A 24,760-nucleotide genomic window follows, 5' to 3' on the forward strand; every position below is an offset into this window, starting at 1 on the left:
CGCGTTCCAAGAGCTATAACTTTTATATTTTTCCGTCTATATAGCTTTATGAGGGCTTGTTTTTTGCGGGACAAGTTGTAGTTTTGGGGTACACATAGCTTTCTGATTAACTTTTATTAACTCTTTCTGGGAGGGAGATGGGAAAAACAGGAATACTGCCACTGCGTTTTTGCATTATAAATTTTACCACGTTCATTTTTCAGTATAAATAACATAATATCTTTATTCTCTGGATCAGTACGATTGCAGTGATACCAAATACATATAGTTTTTTTACGTTTAACTACTTTTTTACAATAAAACCCCTTTGCTTGATTTTTGGGGGACGACTTGTATTTTTCATTGGTATAATTTTAGAGTAAATGGCGATTTTTGATCGCTTGTTATTACCTTTTTCTGGTGGCAACTAAGAATAAGTTAGCAATTTTTTATTTTTTTTTACGATGTTCACTGTAGGGGATAATTTACATGATATTTTTGTAGTCCGGGTCGTTAAAGATGCGGCAATACCAAATATATGGGGAAAATTTATTTTTTTTTGCAATTTTTTTCATTGAAACACGTATTTTCAATGAAAAAAAAAAGTGTCAATTTTTATTTTTTATGAGATTTTTTTTATTGAATAAATGTTTTTTATTTTATTAATTTTTTTACCACTTAACAGACAGCTTTTTGATTGCTATTAAAATGCAATGCATTATCCATATAGTGCATTGCATTTTAATGGCACTGCTATTCTGACATTGACCAGCAGGCTGCGCCAGAGAGGCGCAGTCTGCTGGAAATTACTCTAGGCACCCCGCGATCGCATTTGCAGGGTGCCGATGGGAGACAGAAGGAGTCCGCTCCCTCTGTCAGCAGTTTACATGCGGCGGGCGCCATTGCCTGTGGCATGTAAAGTGTTAAACAGCCCGATCGGCACTCCTGCTGATCCGGGCTGTTAGAGCAGGACCACAAGCCGGGTCCTCGCTCCCCCATGCAGTGGCAGCCCAGCCTAAGGCCCCTTAGTGACTGCCGTAAAAAAGCGTATGGGTGGTCACTAAGGGGTTAAGTGAATTATGTAATGGATTCTGTTCTCACGGAATCCATAACGTAATTCAATGCCGGAGTGCCTTTCGAAGGCATTCCGTTTTGTATGCCGTCATAATACATATGTATGGCCGGCAGAAAGGAACCCTGGGAGCTGGCCATACACTTGTATTTTGCACCATGCCGGCATTGAATTACATGATGGATTATTTGAGAACGGGATCCATTACGTAATTCACGTAAACCCCAAACCTGAACTTGAACCTGCAAAAAGGCAGGTTCGCTCAACTCTAGACATAAGTATTCAGACCCTTTGCTATGACACGTGACATCTAGTCCTGGGGCCTTCCATTTGTCTTGAGATGTTTCTACACCCTGCCTGGAGTCCACCTGTGGTCATTTCAGTTGGTTGGACATGATTTGGAGAAACACATCCCCGTCTGTATAATGTCTCGCGGCTGAGACGGCTAGGAGCTGCCGTAGATTCCAGTCATTATTTACACCAGTTTCTGCCATAAATAATGGATGAATTAGCTGGGGCCGATGACCGCGCCCTCGCAACACCCTAAATGACTATAACAAGTCACAAATCCAGTGGATTTGCAATGTTTGTACTCCAAAAAGAGGTGTGAGAGGAATGATACATTTTCTCTACAGATGGGAGCTTGTATATTGTAGGGCTTTGTTCACATCAGTTTTGGACTCTATGTGGGAGATTTATTAAAGTGGCTCTGTCACCTGGATCAACCCTACGCCTGGTAGGATTGATGACACTGATTAAAATGATACCTGTCTTATGTCTGGTGGTGGTATCGTTGCAGAGAAAGATTAACTTTTAAAATGATGCAAATGAACTACAGTATTCGAGCACCAGGAGCACACGGCATGGGCGCACAACATCTTCGGCTTCATCCGAACACACTGTTCTGGACATGAGTGCGGTCTACTGCTGTCAATCTAAAGGCAGGGGGGCGTCATGCTGGAGCGGTGCTTGAACCGCATAAGCCCGTCTCCTGGTACTCGGAAAAGTTAATTTGCATAATTGTAAAAGTAAATTTTTCTCCGCAACGATAGAGCCGGGTGACAGAGCCGCCTTAAGGCCTTTATGCCACAAAAGTAGCATTATAAAAATTAGCAAATTGTGGCACCTGCCATATTGAGCAATAATTTGCAAAACTTTGTGCTTCTCAAAAATTTTCAAAAGTCGTGAGAAAAGGGGATCAGGCTTAACATGGAACTGGCATAAATTATAGCCCAAGTCTATGCCAGCCCCTACCCTGTGCCTACTTTTTAAAGAGGCATGTGCTTCATGATATATTAGGCACATCTCACTCCAGTGCATAGGAAAGGCCGGTCTTGATAAATCTCCCCCTATGTTTGGTGCCACTGTACTGCGGAAACGCCTAGTCTATCACACCTCATCAGCTGTCCCACTGCTCACTTTCTTCTCAGCCCTTTACAATCTGGATGTCACAATCTACACAAATGATCTCCTGACAGCTTAATTGAACAACTACTCTGGATCTCTCTACAGTGTTTGACACTACACCATCAACTAATACTCCCATCAACCATACTCGCCATGCTTTAGTCTACTGACCCTTAGTATATATTTTTTCCTCTCCCCTCTCTGGACGCTCTTTTGGAGCATCATTTGCTGGCTCTTCTTCTCTTCCTGTTGGGGTTCTCTCAGGGTTTAGTCCTAGGTCCTCTCTTTACACAGGCCGGAAAGGCTGCACAGGTGGACTTTCCGTACCATCTCTATGCCAATGACACCCAATAATTTAAGTCTACCCCTGACATCACCCCTGCACCACTATAGTACACTGCTGATTGTCTATAACATCATGTCCTCTCTCTTTCTGAAACTGCGTCTTTCAAAAACGGAACTTCTTGCGTTTCCTCAGTCAAGCTCCTCTTTCTGTTCATCCGCCACACCAACACTTTTACATTATGCCAGTCACTGCACTGGTTGCTCATCCACAAAGGTGTCCTCATTGTTGCGAGACCCTATACCTCCTGCCTCGTATCTGCCTACCACCGTCCCAGCGACCCCCCCCTTCCCCACAGATTGAAGGTATTCTTTCTCTGTACCAGTGCTACTAAGATGAAACACATAAGGCACATAAAGTACAAGGTATGTCGTGAGAAAATGTGTAACAGATTTACAAATCACAAAGACGAGCCTTTCTCATTTCTTTTTACAGTACATTGCCCAATCTAGACACCCCCTATCCTATGCTAGTTCTGACGGGGCCCCAGTCTTGTGGGAAGAGGGAACTGGCTCACAGAATGTGCAGGGACTTCAAGGAGTTCTTCCGCTACGGGTAAGACATTCATCTTTCACAATGTCCAATGTGCTTTGCATTAGGTAGGCAATATTTGAGTACTTAACTACCTTGTGTAAAAGGAAGCCAGTTCTTGTCATGAAGGTTTCTTTGAACTCCTAATCCCAGATTTAAAGAGGTATTCCGGTTATAACCCTTTCAACCCCGGGCCAGTTTTCATCTTCCTGCCCAGGCCATTTGTTTTGCAAATCTGACATATGTCACTGTCACATATGTTTTCACCGATGGCGGCGCATACAGCAGGGGTCCGGCTATCAGTCACTGCCAGACCCCTGCCGCTGATCGGACGGGCGCAGCTCCTGCGCAAGCCTGATCAGCCCGCCGTAATAGTACGACGCTGGGCGGCAAGTCACGTCCCGCTGCGCCGTACTATTGCGGCGCCGGTCGGGAAGGGGTTAATGATTACATTTATTTGTTTAGAGAATAGGCAGTTAAACAATTTTGTAATATACATGTATTTAAAATTTTGCTCTAAAACCTTTATTAGATCCGCACAATAGGCTCTCTCTAAAGAATAATAAAACGGTCCGGTCCATTTTAGTCCTGTAAAATGCATTCGCAGGAAATCTGAATAGGACTAAAGATGGCGTCAGTCATGTGACCCTCAAGCCTGTCACGTGACCTCTGGCATTCAGTTAACTGCCCAGGTATCTAAACAAGTGAATGTCAGTTTATTGAGAAGCAAAACATATACAGTATTACAGCCTGCAGCAGCACCTCATCATGTCTGTCAGTGTCTCTGTATAGAAGCATATCTGTCATTATTCTATACATTTTTAAATACATGTATAGTTGAAAATTTTATAATTTCCTATTATAACGGAACAAATAAATAAAAAGGAGTAGCCCTTTAAGGATTGAGCATCACTAGATGTCTTAGTTTTTCCATGTGGGATAAAATACATAAAGGAAACGAAAATGTTTCTGACCAGAGAGTGTTACATTGATTAACTAATTACATTTTACAAAATATGTTAAAAGGGTTTTCTGAGCTCCTGATATTGATGACCTACCCAGATGGCACCGCCATCTGCAGGGATCGACTGATTGGTGGAGATAGATCATCAGTATCTAGAGGCCCCTTTAATAAAATAAAAATATTGTAGCCACCAAGCTTGTGTAGATGGTCTTGAAAGTCAGCAATACAGGACTGGCAAGTAAGATAACTGTCATGTATTGTAGGTTCAATTTTGTTAAATATAACTGAATCCAAGGAATAAGAATTTAAAGGGGTTATCCATCTTTGGGGGTATCTTGGCCAGACTCCCCCACATTGCTGAACCTGTGAAGGGAAGCATACTTCTGGCTCATTGGGTCTCCCAAGGCTCTGGTCACCAATGGTAAGCTTCCTGTTTGACAGACGTCTTGTGGCCGATGCAGCCTATGACTGGCTTTAGTGGTGACATATTCCTTAATGCGTCACATGCGTAGCGGTAAAAATTGCCGGAGACAAATTCATGTGTGTCAGGGTCCTTAAAGTGTATGCCCTCAGTATAAACAACCATATCCCTTTCTGTATTCTGAAAACTGCTAAAAACGGATGTTCAAAGCAGATGCTGGCAAATTTCACTAAGTAAAGCTGCACTCTTAACACTGACCACTAGGTGGCAGTGTAAGTGTAGTAATTCAAGTAAATGTGAAAACCAGAAACTGTATTTATTTTACATGTAAAAGTTGCTAATTAGTTTAGATGCATCTTTGGAAATATTCCATATAAACACACATTTATAGAAAAAAAGTATGATTTAGGCTAACCCTTTCACATGTACATATTGATTAATACAAGAAGATAACGAGGGATACAGTTTTTCACTATTAATGCAAAACACAGATTTTTCCAATGACCATATCTGCACAGATGTGACCATGCAGGGGAAATGTCAAACATAGATTTAAGAGCAAAGGAGCTGGTCTGTAGCATGAATGTATGGAATATCCATTTATACAAGAAATGGCATCTGTGGTGGATTAGTTATGGCCATTTGTAATAATTAATATAAGGGATATTCCAGTCCAGCAGTCTTTCATTTTGTTCGCATTGAAGAATGACATCCATCAGCTCTCTAGAAGATGTATCTATGATCAGGAAAGTCAGATGTTAAGTGTGGTACACTGAAAGCATGGAATGAAAAAACAACCTTCTGTGTAATATCCTCACAATATAAAATATATTGTGTTCTGATTCCATCCCCTGCTTGCTACACTGACTTTTCATGGCAGGGCCTCCTTTACTGATCTATATATGGTATGTATATATATACACTGCTCAAAAAAATAAAGGGAACACTTAAACAACACAATGTAACTCCAAGTCAATCACACTTCTGTGAAATCAAACTGTCCACTTAGGAAGCAACACTGAGTGACAATCAATTTCACATGCTGTTGTGCAAATGGGATAGACAACAGGTGGAAATTATAGGCAATTAGCAAGACACCACCAATAAAGGAGTGGTTCTGCAGGTGGTGCCCACAGGCCACTTCTCAGTTCCTATGCTTCCTGGCTGATGTTTTGGTTACTTTTGAATGCTGGCGGTGCTTTCACTCTAGTGGTAGCATGAGACGGAGTCTACAACCCACACAAGTGGCTCAGGTAGTGCAGCTTATCCAGGATGGCACATCAATGCGAGCTGTGGCAAGAAGGTTTGCTGTGTCTGTCAGCGTAGTGTCCAGAGCATGGAGGCGCTACCAGGAGACAGGCCAGTACATCAGGAGACGTGGAGGAGGCCGTAGGAGGGCAACAACCCAGCAGCAGGACCGCTACCTCCGCCTTTGTGCAAGGAGGAACAGGAGGAGCACTGCCAGAGCCCTGCAAAATGACCTCCAGCAGGCCACAAATGTGCATGTGTCTGCTCAAACGGTCAGAAACAGACTCCATGAGGGTGATATGAGGGCCCGACGTCCACAGGTGGGGGTTGTGCTTACAGCCCAACACCGTGCAGGACGCTTGGCATTTGCCAGAGAACACCAAGATTGGCAAATTCGCCACTGGTGCCCTGTGCTCTTCACAGATGAAAGCAGGTTCACACTGAGCACATGTGACAGACGTGACAGAGTCTGGAGACGCCGTGGAGAACGTTCTGCTGCCTGCAACATCCTCCAGCATGACCGGTTTGGCATTGGGTCAGTAATGGTGTGGGGTGGCATTTCTTTGGAGGGCCGCACAGCCTTCACTGTGCTCGCCAGAGGTACCCTGACTGCCATTAGGTACCGAGATGAGATCCTCAGACCCCTTGTGAGACCATATGCTGGTGCGGTTGGCCCTGGGTTCCTCCTAATGCAAGACAATGCTAGACCTCATGTGGCTGGAGTGTGTCAGCAGTTCCTGCAAGACGAAGGCATTGATGCTATGGACTGGCCCGCCCGTTCCCCAGACCTGAATCCAATTGAGCACATCTGGGACATCATGTCTCGCTCTATCCACCAACGTCACGTTGCACCACAGACTGTCCAGGAGTTGGCAGATGCTTTAGTCCAGGTCTGGGAGGAGATCCCTCAGGAGACCATCCGCCACCTCATCAGGAGCATGCACAGGCGTTGTAGGGAGGTCATACAGGCACGTGGAGGCCACACACACTACTGAGCCTCATTTTGACTTGTTTTAAGGACATTACATCAAAGTTGGATCAGCCTGTAGTGTGTTTTTCCACTTTAATTTTGAGTGTGACTCCAAATCCAGACCTCCATGGGTTGAAAAATTTGATTTACATTTTTTTTTATTTTTGTGTGATTTTGTTGTCAGCACATTCAACTATGTAAAAAACAAAGTATTTCAGAAGAATATTTAATTAATTCAGATCTAGGATGTGTTATTTTTGTGTTCCCTTTATTTTTTTGAGCAGTGTATATATATATATATAGTTGAGAAATGGGGCAGCACTCCTTCAATGATGCAGTCCGGGTGCCTGTGTTTAACCCTTGATCACAGGTATGTGTATACACAGAAGAAATCCACGGCACTCCTATAGATTTGTCTTTATTCACACATTGAATTTACATATAGCTCCCTAACACGTGTTGGAACTTTCCATACATTTTATTTACAATTGGTCAATGAAAAGACCATTGATGTCCCTCGATTAACACGTGTTACTGATTGTAAAATTTAACGTTTATTTGTTATCATTAAAACATTTAGAACTTCTTCAATTAAAATTGTCAGCTCTGGCTGCCTTTTATATTTTATAGTCACTCAGAGTCTGATTGTTAGTGAATCCACTAGGGGGCACTCTTCCCTATTGCCTGTTAAAGTCTCTATTCCTTATTATCACCTTCGCTCAGTTAATGCACATTGTTTCTTTCACAGTGCGCTGCTCACTCGCGGTTTTATCCCCCCTTTGTGGAGTACACTCCTCTTAGTAGTATCTACCAGACCTGTATTGGCTAGGCGTTTGCTGCCTAAAACACCCTAATAACACTTTCTGCTCCCCGACATGTTTCGCCAAGCACTTGGCGTCTTCAGGGGTATGAGCAGTGAATAGTGTGTTGGGGGCGGAGCCAGTCTTTTGAAACCTCCCTGCGTCAAGGACCTTGTGCATTTGATAGAATCCCTCATTCAGAGTGTTATCCTCCTAGAATCCAGTGTAAATAATCATAATTCAACATTAAAAAATATGGTGGATGTTTTTACTGTTGAATTATGACTATTTACACTGGATTCTAGGAGGATAACACTCTGAATGAGGGATTCTATCAAATGCACAAGCACTTTTAATAGCTCATTAATTGATTATTAATTAATTATGTTATGTGTAAAATTTTGCACTGTGCACTTTGTACTTCACTTGGCTTGAGGAAGGTCCTGTGAGAGGACCGAAACGTCGCTGCTGTAACATGTGTGAGTAAAGACACATCTACAGGAGTGCCGTGGATTTCTTCTGTGTGTGTATGTATGTATATATATATATATATATATAAATTTATTAGTCCAGAAAATGAACGGCACTCCGGTAAATTATGAACAAATGACTCCTTTAATCACCCGTGCGGTGCAACGTTTCGGCTCAATACTAGAGCCTTTTTCAAGCAGAGAACTCATACAAATGGTGACATTTATATAGGTGAAACAATCAACATACAAATCATGTGATCCAATGCAGCAGGTGGGTGTGTATCAAAAAAACTATGCAATAGAAAAAAGTGCATGCAATGTATACAAAGTACAATATGCAATAAGGACATGGTCATATATATCAATCGTGATACATAATATATTGATCTTGTGACAAAAACATATTAATCATATACAAAAAACCGACCATGTCAGGTGATAAATAATGACCTAAAATACAGGGGGAGGAGCAAAAGAAAAGGTAGCGCAGACATACCAATCGGGTAAGGCACACAATCCATGTGCCATCTCGGCATTGTGTATATCCCACTGCGCCTGCTCGGAGGAGCGCCAATCAGGAAGCTCATGCAGCCGCGGACGTCACGCGTCATAGGCAATTGCCGACGCGTGCACGTTCCCCAGCTGCCGCACCAATGAGCAGCTTAGGTGTGTTGAATATTCCGCGCATGCCCAGTGTGGTCCAGGCACACACGCGCCATCTTGATTAATGGAAAACTGCTCTTCCTCTGCGAGTCCACACTGCTACTCCCTAAAACCAGCTCTATTGCTAAGTATTACGCCGTTGACAGGTAGGGATCGTCCCCATCACAGGGATCACACCCCACTACTCAGGGGAAAATCCCAAGGACCACCACAAATCTCGCTGCTATCCAAGGGATATTATCCAGCGGGTCGTGCGGACATAGTTCCACTCAGGAAGGGTGTCTGAAGTCAAGATCCCCCTGAAGGGAAGACCTGAGCTCAGACACTCCCCGCCTGACCGCACTAACATAGGCTTCAACTGCTGGTTCATTAATGGCAGGTATAAAATTACTCTTTTGAAACAAATTGAGAGACCCCAAACTTCTCTCGTCACAAAACCAAATTTTTAATTTGATGCGGCGAAAAAAGGAATACACGTTAGATTCAAGTACAAACCAATTCATGTGTGAACTGGGGCAAAATGAAAACCCTTTAGACAGGACACTCACTTGTGGGGAAGTCAATTCCTTAGAGGACAAGTTGACCACAGTCACTTTCTCTTCGCTACGTGACCCTTGCTCACTGCGGGTCGGTTCCTGTTGCTGCGTAACTTGCCCATTCCTTCGGTGTCTACGACTACCTCTCCTGATGCGACGTCGCGGTTTTCTTCTGTCTGTGGAGCGTTGTCTAAAAAAACTTGTTCCTCAGATGAAGGTGTCTGTACATTGTTCCTCCTCTTTCTCATATCTCTTTGCTGGGTATTGCTCTGTCTCTCTGTTTGCCAGATATAGACATTGCCCTTCTTGTAGACCTCGGTATCCCTGTACCATTTAGCTCGCTTGTTCTCATCAGATTCCGCCTGGAAATGCTTCAGTTGAGCAGAAGAGTCCTCCATGTATTTAACCAAATCCTCAGTGGTGTTGTTCTTTATTGCTTTTTATTGTTTTCTCATGAGTTGATGCCCTCTGTGTCACCTGCGCACCGGCTGGAGGAGATCCCTCCTGAGTGGAACTATGTCCACACGACCCGCAGGATAATACCCCTTGGATAGCCACGTGATTTGTGGTGGTCCTTGGGATTTTTCCCTGAGTAGTGGGGTGTAATCTTTTCCTTCAGATGCCATATGTAAGAGAGAACAAGTTGCATAATAGAGGATCATGTAGCAACGCTCATCTCACTGCCAGGATCTGACATCACATACTTTTATTATACTGATATATCACTTCTGTATAATGACCACAATATAAGGAAACCGTAAAATTCAACAGGTTGTCCCATGAAAAATATTCTACATTTTTCAAACCAGCACCTGATCTGAATACTTTTGTAATTGCGTGTAATGGTAAAAATTTTGTATAGCAACTGCGTTATTCAGTGAAATCTACGCGTATAGCGCCAACTACTGTTTGCTGTTTTTTTTTTTATTCTTTGTCCGGCTCACTGAGATGGAAGCACATGTTCATCATTCAACTGCAACCAGCTGCAGTAAAAAGGACATGCCCCCTGAGAAAGGACACACCGACTGTGCTGCCAGCTTGAAATCTATCAGAGCAATTGGAGCAATGAGTGGGCAGATCTCTGGATCCCCATTTGGGGTACAGGGCTGGATCTGGTATTCTTAGAAAGAGATTGTCATGTACTATATGATATCTGATTTTCATTTTTTACATTACTCATGGGAAAATCCCTTTTAAGGTATTTTTTTCCAGTCTGTCAGCTAGTTTTTTTTATAGCACAGCAGAACACTACATTTTGAAATGTCATAGTTACATACAGTTGCAAGAAAAAGTATGTGAACCCTTTGGAATGATATGGATTTCTGCCCAAATTGGTCATAAAATGTGATCTGATCTTCATCTAAGTCACAACAATAGACAATCACAGTCTGCTTAAACTAATAACACACAAAGAATTAAATGTTACCATGTTTTTATTGAACACACCATGTAAAACATTCACAGTGCAGGTGGAAAAAGTATGTGAACCCCTAGACTAATGACATCTCCAAGAGCTAATTGGAGTGAGGGGTCAGCCAACTGGAGTCCAATCAATGAGATGACATTGGAGGTGTGGGTTACAGCTGCCCTGCCCTATAAAAAACACACACCAGTTCTGGATTTGCTTTTCACAAGAAGCATTGCCTGATGTGAATGATGCCTCGCAGAAAAGAGCTCTCAGAAGACCTACGATTAAGAATTGTTGACTTCCATAAAGCTGGAAAGGGTTATAAAAGTATCTCCAAAAGCCTTGCTGTTCATCAGTCCACGGTAAGATAAATTGTCTATAAATGGAGAAAGTTCAGCACTGCTGCTACTCTCCCTAGGAGTGGCCGTCCTGTAAAGATGACTGCAAGAGCACAGCGCAGACTGCTCAATGAGGTGAAGAAGAATCCTAGAGTGTCAGCTAAAGACTTACAAAAGTCTCTGGCATATGCTAACATCCCTGTTAGCGAATCTACGATACGTAAAACATTAAACAAGAATGGATTTCATGGGAGGATACCATAGAGGAAGCCACTGCTGTCTAAAAAAAAACATTGCTGCACGTTTACAGTTTGCACAAGAGCACCTGAATGTTCGACAGCAGTACTGGCAAAATATTCTGTGGACAGATGAAACCAAAGTTGAGTTGTTTGGAAGAAACACACAACACTATGTGTGGAGAAAAAGAGGCACAGCACACCAACATCAAAACCTCATCCCAACTGTGAAGTATGGCGGTGGGGGCATCATGGTTTGTGGCTGCTTTGCTGCGTCAGGGCCTGGACGGATTGTTATCATCGAAGGAAAAATGAATTCCCAAGTTTATCAAGACATTTTGCAGGAGAACTTAAAGAGGACCTTTCACCAGAACAAAGCCTCTAAACTGACTATACAGAAGTGTAGAGCGGCGCCCAGGGATCCCGCTGCACTTACTGTTATCCCCGGGCGCCGCTCCGTTCTCCGGTTATAGCCTCCGGTATGTAAGTAGTTAGGCTCCACCCACTTGATCCTGCCGGCGTCTTCTTCTCCTATGCTGTAGCACTGGCCAATCGCAGCGCTCAGCTCATAGCCTGAAGCTGAAGCTCAACAGAAGATGGGTGTTGCAACAGGACAACGACCCAAAGCATAGAAGTAAATCTACAACAGAATGGCTTAAACAGAAGAAAATACGCCTTCTGGAGTGGCCCAGTCAGAATCCTGACCTCAACCCGATTGAGATGCTGTGGCATGACCTCAAGAAAGCGACTCACACCAGACATCCCAAGAATATTGCTGAACTGAAACAGTTCTGTAAAGAGGAATGGTCAAGAATTACTCCTGACCGTTGTCCACGTCTGATCTGCAACTACAGGAAATGTTTGGTTGAAATTATTGCTGCCAAAGAAGGTTCAACCAGTTATTAAATCCAAGGGTTCACATACTTTTTCCACCTGCACTGTGAATGTTTACATGGTGTGTTCAATAAAAACATGGTAACATTTCATTCTTTGTGTGTTATTAGTTTAAGCAGACTGTGATTGTCTATTGTTGTGACTTAGATGAAGATCAGATCACATTTTATGACCAATTTGTGCAGAAATCCATATCATTCCAAAGGGTTCACATACTTTTTCTTGCAACTGTAGTTTGACTGAAAGACATATCTAACGTATGGTAAGGCGTACAGCAGCAAGGAGAGTCGGGAAGGGGGGTTGTAGAGAGTTTTATTTGCCCGGAAATGCTGCCTGGATGAAAAAGGTATGCAATGTAGATCTTCCCTGGGAAGAATGAAAACTGCCTCTCTGGTATCACTTATTAGTGGAGGCTATCCTATAAATTAGTGCGGGTCTTGCAACGTGGTCAAGAGTGTAAGCTGCGGATGGATCTCTTTTGCTAATGGAAAAGATTCTAGTTTGGCTTATATGCTTAGTATTGAACATTAAAAGGGACCTGTCACAATTAAAAATGTGGTGAAATATAGTTTTATGGGAGAAGATTCAGCAAACATGGATTTTATTTATTTAATCCTCTGTAAATTTAGGGCTATAGGAGTCATGTGGGCGGTCCTTCCCTGTGTGCACAGTCATACAGAGATAGCTGGACCACCCACATGACTCCTAAGCCTAGAATAAGCAGAGGTTTAAATAATTAAAATACAGGTTCTACTGAATCTCTTCCCATAAAACTGTACATCAATCTGCTCAGCTCCTCCTGCTCTATAGCAGGCTGCCTGCAGAGTGCACCACATTTTAATGGTGACATTAAAGTTATGATAAAAAGGATAAGTGAGTACATGAGCATTTCATTGGTATGATAGATTCAGTTTCAGAATAGATACAAAGAAATGACAGGGATAAACTGGAAAAGCAGTTGGAGTGTTATACACTTGGGCGGAGTAACTTAAAAGTAATTGAGGGAGATTTATCAATACTGGCGTTTTCTGCACCTGTCTTGATATCCACTGCGCTGCCGGAGTTTGTGCCTAATTTATGACATCATAAATTAGGCACATCCTCCGACAGCCCGTGTGTCTAATCAAAAATCTACGACCGCTCAGAGCTGCTGTAGATTTCTGGCTTCATTTACGTCCGAAAACTGGCGTACATGAAGATAAATTTCTTGCAGCGGCTGGCAATGCCGCCTTTCAGAAAAATGGCAGATGCGACAATTTTTTAAAAAGTGGCGCCTGAGACTTTCTAATGTCACTTTTCAGGTGCACAGTGAATGATAAATCTCCAATATAGTATTTTAACCCCTTAGAGACTACCCATACACCTTTTTATGCAATTACTAAGGGGCCTTAGGCTGGGCCACTGCCTTTTCACGGCAACCCAGTCTGAGTGCTGCATGGGTCCCTGTGCAGTGGAGAGCAGGGGCCCAGAGCAGGAGCGCGGCTCTCATGTGAGAGCTAACAGCCTGGACCAGCAGGAGTGCCAATCCGGGCTGTTTAACCCCTTACAGCAGGCAATGGCGCCCGCCACATGTAAGCCGTGACAGAGGGAGCGGACTCCCTCTGTCTCCCATCGGCACCCCACAATCGCATTTGTGTATAGGCTGGTTGGGACCTGATGTAGACCCCAAGCCTGCCTTGACTGTTCCCCAGCAGGCAGTGCCAGAGGGGTCAATGCCAGTATAGCACTGAAATTAAAATGCAATGCGCTGAAGGGAATAGTGTATTGTATTTTAGAATCAATCAAAAGATTGTCTGTTATAGTCCCCTTGTGGGACTGATAAAAAAAAAATTGCCCCCACGTTTGGTATTGCTGCGTCTGTAACAACCCGCACTACACAAATATAATGTAAATTATCCCCTATGGTGAATGCTGTAAAAAAATTCCAGAATTGCTGTTGCTATTTATTCTTAGTCGCCACTGGAAAAACCTAATAACAAGCGATTAAAAAGTGTTATTTACCCCAAAATGATAGCAATGAAAACTACAAGTTTAGAAAGGGTTATAGCTTTAGTCTCGCAGAAATCAAGCCCTCACACATAGCCCCTCCATAGAAAGAAAAATAAAAAAGTTAAGGGTCTTGGGATGCAGCGATGCAAAAAGATTTTCTTCTTTTTAAAAAAAGGGGTTTTATCGCACAAAAGTAGTAAAACGTAAAAAAATATATATATATGTATTTGGTATCGCTGTAATTGTATTGACCCAGAGAATAAAGATGATATGTTATTTATGCAAATAAAAAATAAAGTGGCAGTATTGCTGTTTTCTCCCCATCTGCCTCCCAGAAAGAGTTAATAAAAGTTAATCAGAAAGTTATGTGTACCCTAAAATGGCACCATTAAAAACTACAACTACGCAAAAAACAAGCCCTCCTACAACTACTTAGACATAAAAAAGTGATAGCTCTTGGAAGGCAACGATTAAATAAAGGAAGAAAAACGCTTGGTCAGTAAGGGCCAAAACAGGCTGGTCACTAAGGGGTTAACAGAAGCAACAGAAGGTTACCAAACCCACACTTGAAGATGGAAGACTGACTGATTTACCGTCTCAGTTATGAGCACTGTACTTTGGGATGCTTCATTTTTAGGATCACTAAAGAACATGCTACTTTGAAATATGATGAGGTCCTTATGTGCCACCTTTTTCTCATTTAGACCAGTCTACCGCATACGAAAGCAAATAGAAAGCACATTGATCTGAGGCTGTAAACTACACCTGCTTCCGGTTATTACAGTTTTTATGTCTTACAGAATTCATCAGTTTTTACTTAAAAGCGTGCACCGATGCTGTAATTTAGCACACCGTAGTGTGGGAACAAGCCTGTATGGCCTCATGCTCACGACCATTGAGTGTTTTGTGGTACGCAATTTGCAGAACGGCATGGACAGCCATTGATATAACTGCCTATTCTTGTCTGCAAAACGGACAAGAATAGGACAGGTCATATTTTATTTGCGGACCACGGAATGGAGCAACGTATGCGGACATCTTTTGCGGCCCCATAGAAGTGAATGGGTCTGCATCCGAGCCGCAAAAATCGTGAGCATGAGACTTAACTGATGTATAATTCAGCATAGGCATCATACATAGTGAATTCATAGAAGCTGGCATATTATTTACCATACAAAAATATTTAAGTGCTGCGGGAATTGTGAAGTTCTCCTGTGTGTTCAAAACTGTACAAATTGAGGAGGTTTTCTGGTTTTGAAGGACCCATCTTAAGATGCCGAGCTGACACTCCATGCAAGAGGCTGGAAAAACGTAATGCTTCGGCCTCATGCACACGACCGTTGTTCTGGTCCGCATCCGAGCCACAGTTTTTGCGGCTTAGATGCGGACCCATTCACTTCAATGGGGCCGCAAAAGATGCGGACAGCACTCCGTGTGCTGTCCGCATCCGTTGCTCCGTTCCGTGGTCCGCAAAAAAATATAACCTGTCCTATTCTTGTCTGTTTTGCGGACAAGAATAAGGCAGTTATATCAATGGCTGTCCGTGCCGTTCCGCAAATTGCGGAACGCACACGGACGCCATCCGTGTTTTGCGGATCCGTAATTTGCAGACGCAAAACACAAAACGGTCGAGTGCATGAGGCCTTCTCCTATTGAAATCAGTGAGAATCAATTGCTTTCAATCTGTGCTTCTCTTAGTGTAAGGGCACTCCGTGCTGTGGACGTGGACCCATTGACATGAAAATACGACAAAAGATAGGACATATCTTATCTTCTGCAGTGAGGAGGCACGGACCCGAAATTCCACAGAATCGCTTCGTTGTGCTTCCATGGGCTTTCGATCCATGCCTCCACACCGCAAAAGTCGATGGGTCCACATCCGCACCATGGAGTGCACACGGCCAATGCTCGTGTGTTGCGGACTCGCCGTTTACGGTCCGCAATACATCCCTTACAGTCGTCTGCATGAGCCCTTAGAGTAGGTTCACATCATGTTTCTTTTTCCATTCTTCTGTTCCATCACAAGAACAGAAAAAACTTGTCAAAAAAGTGTCATTTTGAGCTTCTGCTATGCTCATTTTGCCTCTGTTTTTGTAAGTTCCATCAGCGTTTTAGACGCCGGTCTTTATAAAGTCCTATAGCTGGTGGTGGATGCGCCGGAGTTTTGAAGAGGCGTCGCTCTGTACATAACTTCAGCGGGTACTTCGCCAATTCTAAATGTAAGACAGCTTCCGAGCAACTGCAAGTGGCTGAAAATACCATTATGTAGATTTCTTAAAGGGATTATGGCATGATTGATGTAAGAAATGAAAATCAGACGTCATCTAGTACATGACAATCTCTTTCAGATTGTCTTCAGCCTTGCTGCTTAGGGGCATGTCCTTTCTGCTGCAGCTCTCTCCCTGTAACTGCCATAGCTTCTAACAGAACAGATAGCTGGTGGCAATTGAAGATTTTAACTGAGCGCGTCCGACCAGCTCAGTGAGACGGACAAAAAATAAGGAAAAGAACAAACAGCAGGTGGCGCTATACAGATACATTTTATTGCATAGCTCACTGGCTATACTACATTTTTTATTACATTCAATTACAGAAGTATTCAGATCCAGGTGCTGGTTTGAAAAATGTATAATATACTTATGACACAACCCCTTTAAGTAGGCAGTTATGAATAAACTGATTGATATTTATATATATATAAAAAAAAAAATTACGTTATTTTGCCACAGATTTATGGGATCATCTCTTTACATTTCAGGCCCTGCCATACAACTCGAAATCCGTACTTTGGAGAGGAAAAGCGGTTTGATTACCATTTTGTCACGCCAGAGATATTTGAGGAAATGACTTGTTCTGTAAGAAAATGTCAACTATTATTATAAGCTCTAATACAGTAATGGATGAGGTTTTGATGTTGGTGTGCTGTGCCTCTTTTTCTCCACACATAGTGTTGTGTGTTTCTTCCAAACATCTCAACTTTGGTTTCATCTGTCCACAGAATATTTTGCCAGTACTGCTGTGGAACATCCAGGTGCTCTTGTGCAAACTGTAAACGTGCAGCAATGTTTTTTTTGGACAGCAGTGGCTTCCTCTGTGGTATCCTCCCATGAAATCCATTCTTGTTTAGTGTTTTACGTATGGTAGATTCGCTAACAGGGATGTTAGCATATGCCAGAGACTTTTGTAAGTCTTTAGCTGACACTCTAGTATTCTTCTTCACCTCATTGAGCAGTCTGCGCTGTGCTCTTGCAGTCATCTTTACAGGACGGCCACTCCTAGGGAGAGTAGCAGCAGTGCTGAACTTTCTCCATTTATAGACAATTTGTCTTACCGTGGACTGATGAACAGCAAGGCTTTTGGAGATACTTTTATAACCCTTTCCAGCTTTATGGAAGTCAACAATTCTTAATCGTAGGTCTTCTGAGAGCTCTTTTGTGCGAGGCATCATTCACATCAGGCAATGCTTCTTGTGAAAAGCAAACCCAGAACTGGTGTGTGTTTTTTATAGGGCAGGGCAGCTGTAACCAACACCTCCAATCTCATCTCATTGATTGGACTCCAGTTGGCTGACACCTCACTCCAATTAGTTCTTGGAGATGTCATTAGTCTAGGGCAGTCATGCTCAACCTGCGGCCCTCCAGCTGTTGTAAAACTACAACTCCCACAATGCCTTGCTGTAGGCTGATAGCTGTAGGCTGTTCGGGCATGCTGGGAGTTGTAGTTTTGCAACAGCTGTAGGGCCGCAGGTTGAGCATGCCTGGTCTAGGGGTTCACATACTTTTTCCACCTGCACTGTGAATGTTTACATGGTGTGTTCAATACAAACATGGTAACATTTAATTCTTTGTGTGTTATTAGTTTAAGCAGACTGTGATTGTCTATTGTTGTGACTTAGATGAAGATCAGATCACATTTTATGACCAATTTGGGCAGAAATTCATATAATTACAAAGGGTTCACATACTTTTTCTTGCAACTGTATATATACAGAATATATGAGTGGTGACAGCAGTACTTGGTTGACAAATAAGAGTGGTGGTGAGGAGGTAGTATGTGAACCAAAGAGACCACCAAGAACAAATAATAAAAGATCAATGCTCATCAAAGATCAATACAGTAAAAATAATAATGATGACCATAAAAATGAGATCTTTTGAATTAATACCAAACATATGTGCACTCACTTCGCTGGGGGGTAGTCATCAGGATAAGCACATACATAACACCTGTGACGTAGAACCCCCCCCTGGCCAGGATCGCATGTACCATGTCAGTGATGGATGGCAGCACACTTCAATGGCTTCCGATCAATCACTTTATTGTAACAAGCAGGGCTCAATGCGTTTTGGGGACCAATATTCCCCTTCCTCAGGAGCAGGTGCAAAGGAGACAAATATACAATGCTAGCAGATATATATACCCACCATAAATGGGGGAGAGAAAAGGAAGAACATGCTTCCGAATGTGGCATATGCCAGCCAACAACCAAAGTCTTTTCAAACTTCTATTTCTGGCAACAGTGGGGGAGATTTATCAAACTGGTGTAAAGTAGAACACTGGCTTAGTTGCCCATAGTAACCAATCAGATTCCACCTTTCATTTTCCAAAGGAGCTCTGAAAAATGAAAGGTGGAATCAGTGGCGGATCCAGAGCCTGGTCTCGGGAGGGGCACTTCCAGGTTATTTTCTGTCCGCCGCCACAAGACTACACAGTGTAGATGTATACTGTATATTGTGTGGCACAGTGTATGCTATATGTGCATAACAAACATATTCCACATGAAAACTTGCAGTTACTTGGCTTGGCCTTTGGGGATCTCGGACACCACTTCAACACTTTGGCCGGGGGCTGATGTTGTGTTTTATCCTAATGAGAAAGATTTCATAATAAGGATTTGGAGAAGGGGCAGAGCAGGGAGAGGCAGGTGCTGCTACTAGGGGGTCATACCATGGGGGAGTAATAAAGCCCACCATAATGCCCCCCCAGTAGAAATAATTCTCCTTATAATGTGACCGTGCAAAAAATACCCCCTTGTAATGCCCCCAGTTGAGCTAATGACCCCATAGTGCCCACATAATGTGCCAGTATAAAATTCCCCTATATAGTGCCCCCAGTAAATGCCCCCATAGTGCTCCTATCCGCCTTCCTGCTAGTGCCCCCCATAATGTACCAGTATAAAATGCCCCTATATAGTGCCCCCATAGTGCTCCTCTCCCCCTTCCTCCTAGTGCCCCCATAATGTACCAGTATAAAATGCCCCATATATATAGCCCCAGTAGATACCCTCAGTGTCCCCCATAATTTGCAAGTATAAAATACCCCTCCTTAGTGCCCCCCGTAGATGACCCCATAGTACCCACCATAATGTGTCCCAGTATAAAATGCTACTGTACAGAGCCCCAATATAAAATACCCCTTCTTTGTGGCCTCAGTAGATGCCCCTATAGTGCCCACCAATAATGTGCCTGTAAGAAGTGCCCCCAATAATGTGCCAGTAAAATGTGCCCCCATAGATGCCTCCCAATCATGTGCCAGTAACAAGAGCACCCCCCATCATGTGCCAGTAACAAGAGCCCCCCAATCATGTGCCAGTAACAAGATCCCCCCAATCATGTGCCAGTAACAAGAGCCCCCCTAATGTGCCAATAATAAGAGCCCCCCAATGTCCCAGTAACAAGAGCCCCCCCCCAATGTGCCAGTAACAAGAGCCCCCCCCATGTGCCAGTAACAAGAGCCCCCCCCCAATGTGCCAGTAACAAGAGCCCCCCCCCAATGTGCCAGTAACAAGAGCCCCCCCTAATGTGCCAGTAACAAGAGCCCCCCCTAATGTGCCAGTAACAAGAGCCCCCCCTAATGTGCCAGTAACAAGAGGCCCCCCTAATGTGCCAGTAACAAGAGCCCCCCCTAATGTGCCAGTAACAAGAGGCCCCCCCTAATAAAGCCAGTAAAACTATTGTACATATAAAAAATAAAGACTTATACTTACCTCCATGTCAGCGATGCGATGCAGGCCTCTTCCGGCCTGTGTCCCGCGCTGTACGGATCAGGCGGTGCGATGACGTCATCGCGCCGCCTGCGCCGGCCTCTGATATGCCGCCGGCCTAGTGCCTACAGCCTATCAGAGGAAGGGAAAGGGACATGCCTCTCCCGCCGCAGCACAGCCATCTGTATCGCTGTCCTGAGGACGGTGATACAGATGACTATGGAGATGAACGTTTCCACAATGGAAGCGCTCATCTCCCTATGCCCTGCGGCCGCCGCCCCCACTTCTCAGCAGCTCGGGGGGGGGGGCAATTGCCCCGTTGCCCCGTTGTCCCCCCCTGGATCCGCCAGTGGGTGGAATCTGATTGGTTGCTATGGGCCAGTTCTACTTTACACCAGTTTGATAAATCTGCCCCAGTGTCTTTTTGAGATTCCTGGGCTATGTGCTATTACCTGTACAGGATACGAATGTTTGGAGTGTGCTGTGGACTTTGCTTTTTGTGGACTATATGACTCCAACACTCTGATTTTTGTGGCATCCTCTGTTATCTGTGCATTTTAGGGTGAGTTTCTCCTGACTATGAAATACAGTGGACACTACTATGGTCTGAGCAGAGAGGCTGTGGAATCAGTTGCAAGAGAAGGTCTTGCCTGCTGCACGCACCTGGAAATAGAGGTACAGTACATCCAACTACAGCACCAACTTCTTCAGTTTTTTGTATCATATTTTATTACAATGGGGAATATGTCACTAAGAGATGCTGTCTAAAACTGCACCTACTTACCTGGAATTCTTTATGAATCTTGTTTAAATTTCACTTTAGATGAAGGATGAGCGATTCGATTGGTACTGGTTTGGAATTCGTTCAAAATTTCCCAAAAAGATTGAATTCTAACGAATTAAAAAAAAAATCTGTTTTGGGTTAATGAGAGAGGGACTTTTCTAAGTTTCTAATATAGTAGAGATTCTGCACTCCAAGGTATAGTATGCAATCACACGTGATTTATTCAACAATATCCCAGTAGCATGCTCTAGTGATGTATAAACCTTATTGGCAACAAGCCTTCTTCAGATACCTGGATGCCGCACTGGATGGGGATATGCTCTACTAGCATAATGCTACTTACTGGAGCCTCCAGTTCAAACTTTCAAACCATACCTTATCATATCCCCACCCAGTGCGTCAGCCAAGTATGTGAAGAAGGCTTGTTGCCGATAAGGTTTATACATCACTAGAGCATGCTACTGGGATATTGTTGAATAAATCACGTGTGATTGCATACTATACCTTGGAGTGCAGAATCTCTACTATATTAGAAACTTAGAAAAGTCCCTCTCTCTCATTAACCCAAAATCCAATCTTTTTGGGAAATTCAGAACGAATTCCAAACCAGTACAATCGAATCGCTCATCCTTCATCTAAAGTGAAATTTAAACAAGAAGACAGTTCATGAAGAATTCCAGGTATGTAGGTGCAGTTTTAGACAGCATCTCTTAGTGAAAGAATCTGAGTGCAAAATCTCTATTATATTGTTAAGCCTGGTCTGGGACCCATCTTTGCACCCTTAAGACTAGGAGAGTGTGCCTGCGTACTTCCATTCTGCCAAAAAATTGAACACGTCCTATTATTCTATATTTTGTGGACAAGGATAGGACATTTCTACAGAAGTAAAAAAAAATTAAATGGCGGCATGCACATAGCAAGGATCTGTGATTTGCGGATCCGCGATTACGGCCGTGTGCTTGATCCCTTACAGAGAGCGCTTAGTATGCGTAGTAGGTGTGCGGAGTATAGGCCAGGCAACGACACTCTGGGTTTCTGGGACATATTCAAATTAGCCTTCTTAAGCCTAAGTACATGAAGATACACCAGCAGATTTAAGATGTGCTAATTTGCATATATCTTTCCCAGACACCCAGAGGAGCGTTGACTAGCTTACAATACTCATGCATACTCTGCGCCCTCCATAAGGAGAAATAGTACCCCAACCAAGGCCTCTCAGTCAGCCAAGCAAGTATTCTTTGCCCAGCTCCGTTAAAGGGTAGTTACTCGGAATGAGCTGGGTTCCTGGTATGAGACACTCCGTATTCCTTTCATCTTGGAAAGGAGACTAGTTTGCATGTCTCTTTCAGAGAAGCATTATGTGGGGACACAAGCATAGCAATAGACAAAAAAAATCTTCTTATGAAAAAGCAGTGACTGAACAGTTTGAGGCTCTCTCTCTCTCATCCTAGAGTCTTTCCAGAAGAAAATATAAGTCCTAGGAGACCAGGGATATTATACCCCCTTTCATAGCAAATGGAGCATATTTCATTCATGCCCGAATCAAACTTTTTCAAAAATTTGGATAGTGGTAATCACAGTTTTCCACAGACTATGAATAGTCTATATATCACTGCAATTATATTCTTACCCACACACCCCCTCCACCACACCTACAGGTCCCACCAGTTCTGAGAAGATGTATGAGTAACTATAATATATGTTAGATTTAAAGCATAACACTGTATTATTGATATATGTTCATGTTTTAGGGCGTACGGAGCTTGAAAAATTCTTATTTTGAACCCCGCTGCATATTGCTCCTTCCAATGAACAAGGAGAAGTATGAAGGTTGGCTGAGGCGAAAGGGCTTGTTCACTAGACCTGAGATAGATGTTGCAGTTTCCAGAGTGGATATGTACATGAAGATACACCAGGATCACCCTGGCTTCTTTGATGCCATTATTAACACTGGTAATGAGAAATCGCATGCTCATTGTATTTAAAGGGGTTGTCCAGTATTTTAATATTGATGGCCTACAATCAGCATAGGTCATCAACACCAAATCGACTGGGGTTCGACACCCGCACCCCCTAAGATCAGCTGTTGAGGAGTAGCTCAGGTGACAGAACTACACAGCTTTATCCATTATAGAGTAGACAGAGCTGGTTACTGTAGCGCTGCTCCTGTTCAAGCAAATTGGAGCATCATTGCAGTAACCAGCTCCATCCATCATGTTGCCTTAGACTTGCAGTATACAAAAAAAATGGATCCACAAAAAATTGGTTCAACAGGACTGAAAAGTTAGACCGTGTTAACCATGATATTTTTATGGTAATGTTTTTCAAATTTTCAATGTATTTTCAATCTGCATAAAAATAAATAATCCTAAAATCCTGGTTTCATACTGACCACTGAACTTCACAATAAGCTGACCCTTCTTAGACTGAAGAGATCAATGTTCAGCAGTCATCTCATTATTATCACGTGCAGGATTACAGCGAAACGTAAAACCATTATAGGATCACGGAGCATGTCTAGAACATTCTCCAGTAAAAGTCAATGAGTCATCTCCAGACTAGAGGTTTTATCCAAGTCCATGTGGCTGCTGTATCTCTGAATGCTGTTAACAGAGGTAGCAGCAACCATGTACAATAATGTACAGAAAATATAGAATATAAATATACATTGTAAGCGATCAATTTTTTAAAAATTTTGTGAATGCTCTGTAAGAAAATCTGTTTTAGAAGGCTTTATTCTCTTTGTGCAGATGACTTAGATGACGCCTACAGCAAGTTAAGATTGTTGGTTAAAGAATACCTTGGTCTACTGGAGCCAGCACTGTCTAGTGAGAGTTCTAGCAGAACTAAGTCGGGAACTGGTAATTTTCTTTAAAGGCATCTTCTCCTTTGGACAACCCCTACTTGTTATAAGGGTCCCTTTTACATTAATCAGATCACAAAGTGTCCCCCAGCTGAGACCCCCAGCAATCAGCTGGAATTTGTGGGAACATCTGCTAGCAGTTAAATGGGTAGTGTAGCGACACAAAAAAAATCTGATCGAAAATAATAAAACTTTCTAATATATTTTTATCCTAAAAGATGAACAGATTGCTGGTTTTCTCACCCCTCCCGCAGGTCAGTAACGTGCAGGAAGGGGTCTGGCCCACTTCATTAGCTAATCCAGCCCCCCTCTCTGTCTGTCACATCTGATGCTTTTTTTTTCCATGGAAACCCCCTTTAAAGTAGATTAGTTTTTCAAAATTTACATTCACAAAACAAGCAAAGAATTTATCTCAATGGTCAAGCCCTTTAAAGGAGTTTTCTGGTTTGCATGAACATCCTTTAAAATAATGGTTTATGAAGGTAACTGTAATGTTGTAGAGAATATTTAGAAAGATACACGAGTCGGCACTGCCATGTGCGCAGCAACAAACAACTGGAGGGGGCCCACCAGACCAGTGAAGCCAAACAGTCCTCGAATATCATTGATCAAATAGAAAAAAGCAGCGGTACTTGCCAAAATCCACTCTGGCCAGTTTAAACCAGGGATGCTCAACCCGCAGCCCTCCAGCTGTTGTAAAACTACAACTCCCACCATGCCCTGCTGTAGGCTGATAGCTGTAGGCTGTCCGGGCATGCTCGGAGTTGTAGTTTTGCAAGTGGTCTAGGATGATATTGACATACTAGGAGACAACCTGATTTGTGGATAGGTCATCAGTTATAAAGTCTTACAAAGTCT

At 43.1% G+C, this 24,760-nt stretch overlaps 1 protein-coding gene across 1 annotated transcript in view; it reads left to right on the top strand.

The window, feature by feature from the left end:
* LRGUK (leucine rich repeats and guanylate kinase domain containing) overlaps window positions 1–24,760 on the top strand; it is an 80,475-nt gene that overhangs the window by 35,817 nt on the left and 19,898 nt on the right. The window contains exons 11-15 of the mRNA XM_040415748.1: window positions 3,237–3,356; window positions 17,031–17,127; window positions 20,817–20,930; window positions 22,791–22,992; window positions 23,790–23,900. Of these exons, the coding sequence (XP_040271682.1) occupies window positions 3,237–3,356; window positions 17,031–17,127; window positions 20,817–20,930; window positions 22,791–22,992; window positions 23,790–23,900 (644 nt within the window). The remainder of the gene's footprint in view (window positions 1–3,236; window positions 3,357–17,030; window positions 17,128–20,816; window positions 20,931–22,790; window positions 22,993–23,789; window positions 23,901–24,760) is intronic.

Source organism: Bufo bufo, chromosome 1 (assembly GCF_905171765.1).
Source record: "Bufo bufo chromosome 1, aBufBuf1.1, whole genome shotgun sequence".
Lineage (NCBI taxonomy): Eukaryota > Metazoa > Chordata > Amphibia > Anura > Bufonidae > Bufo > Bufo bufo.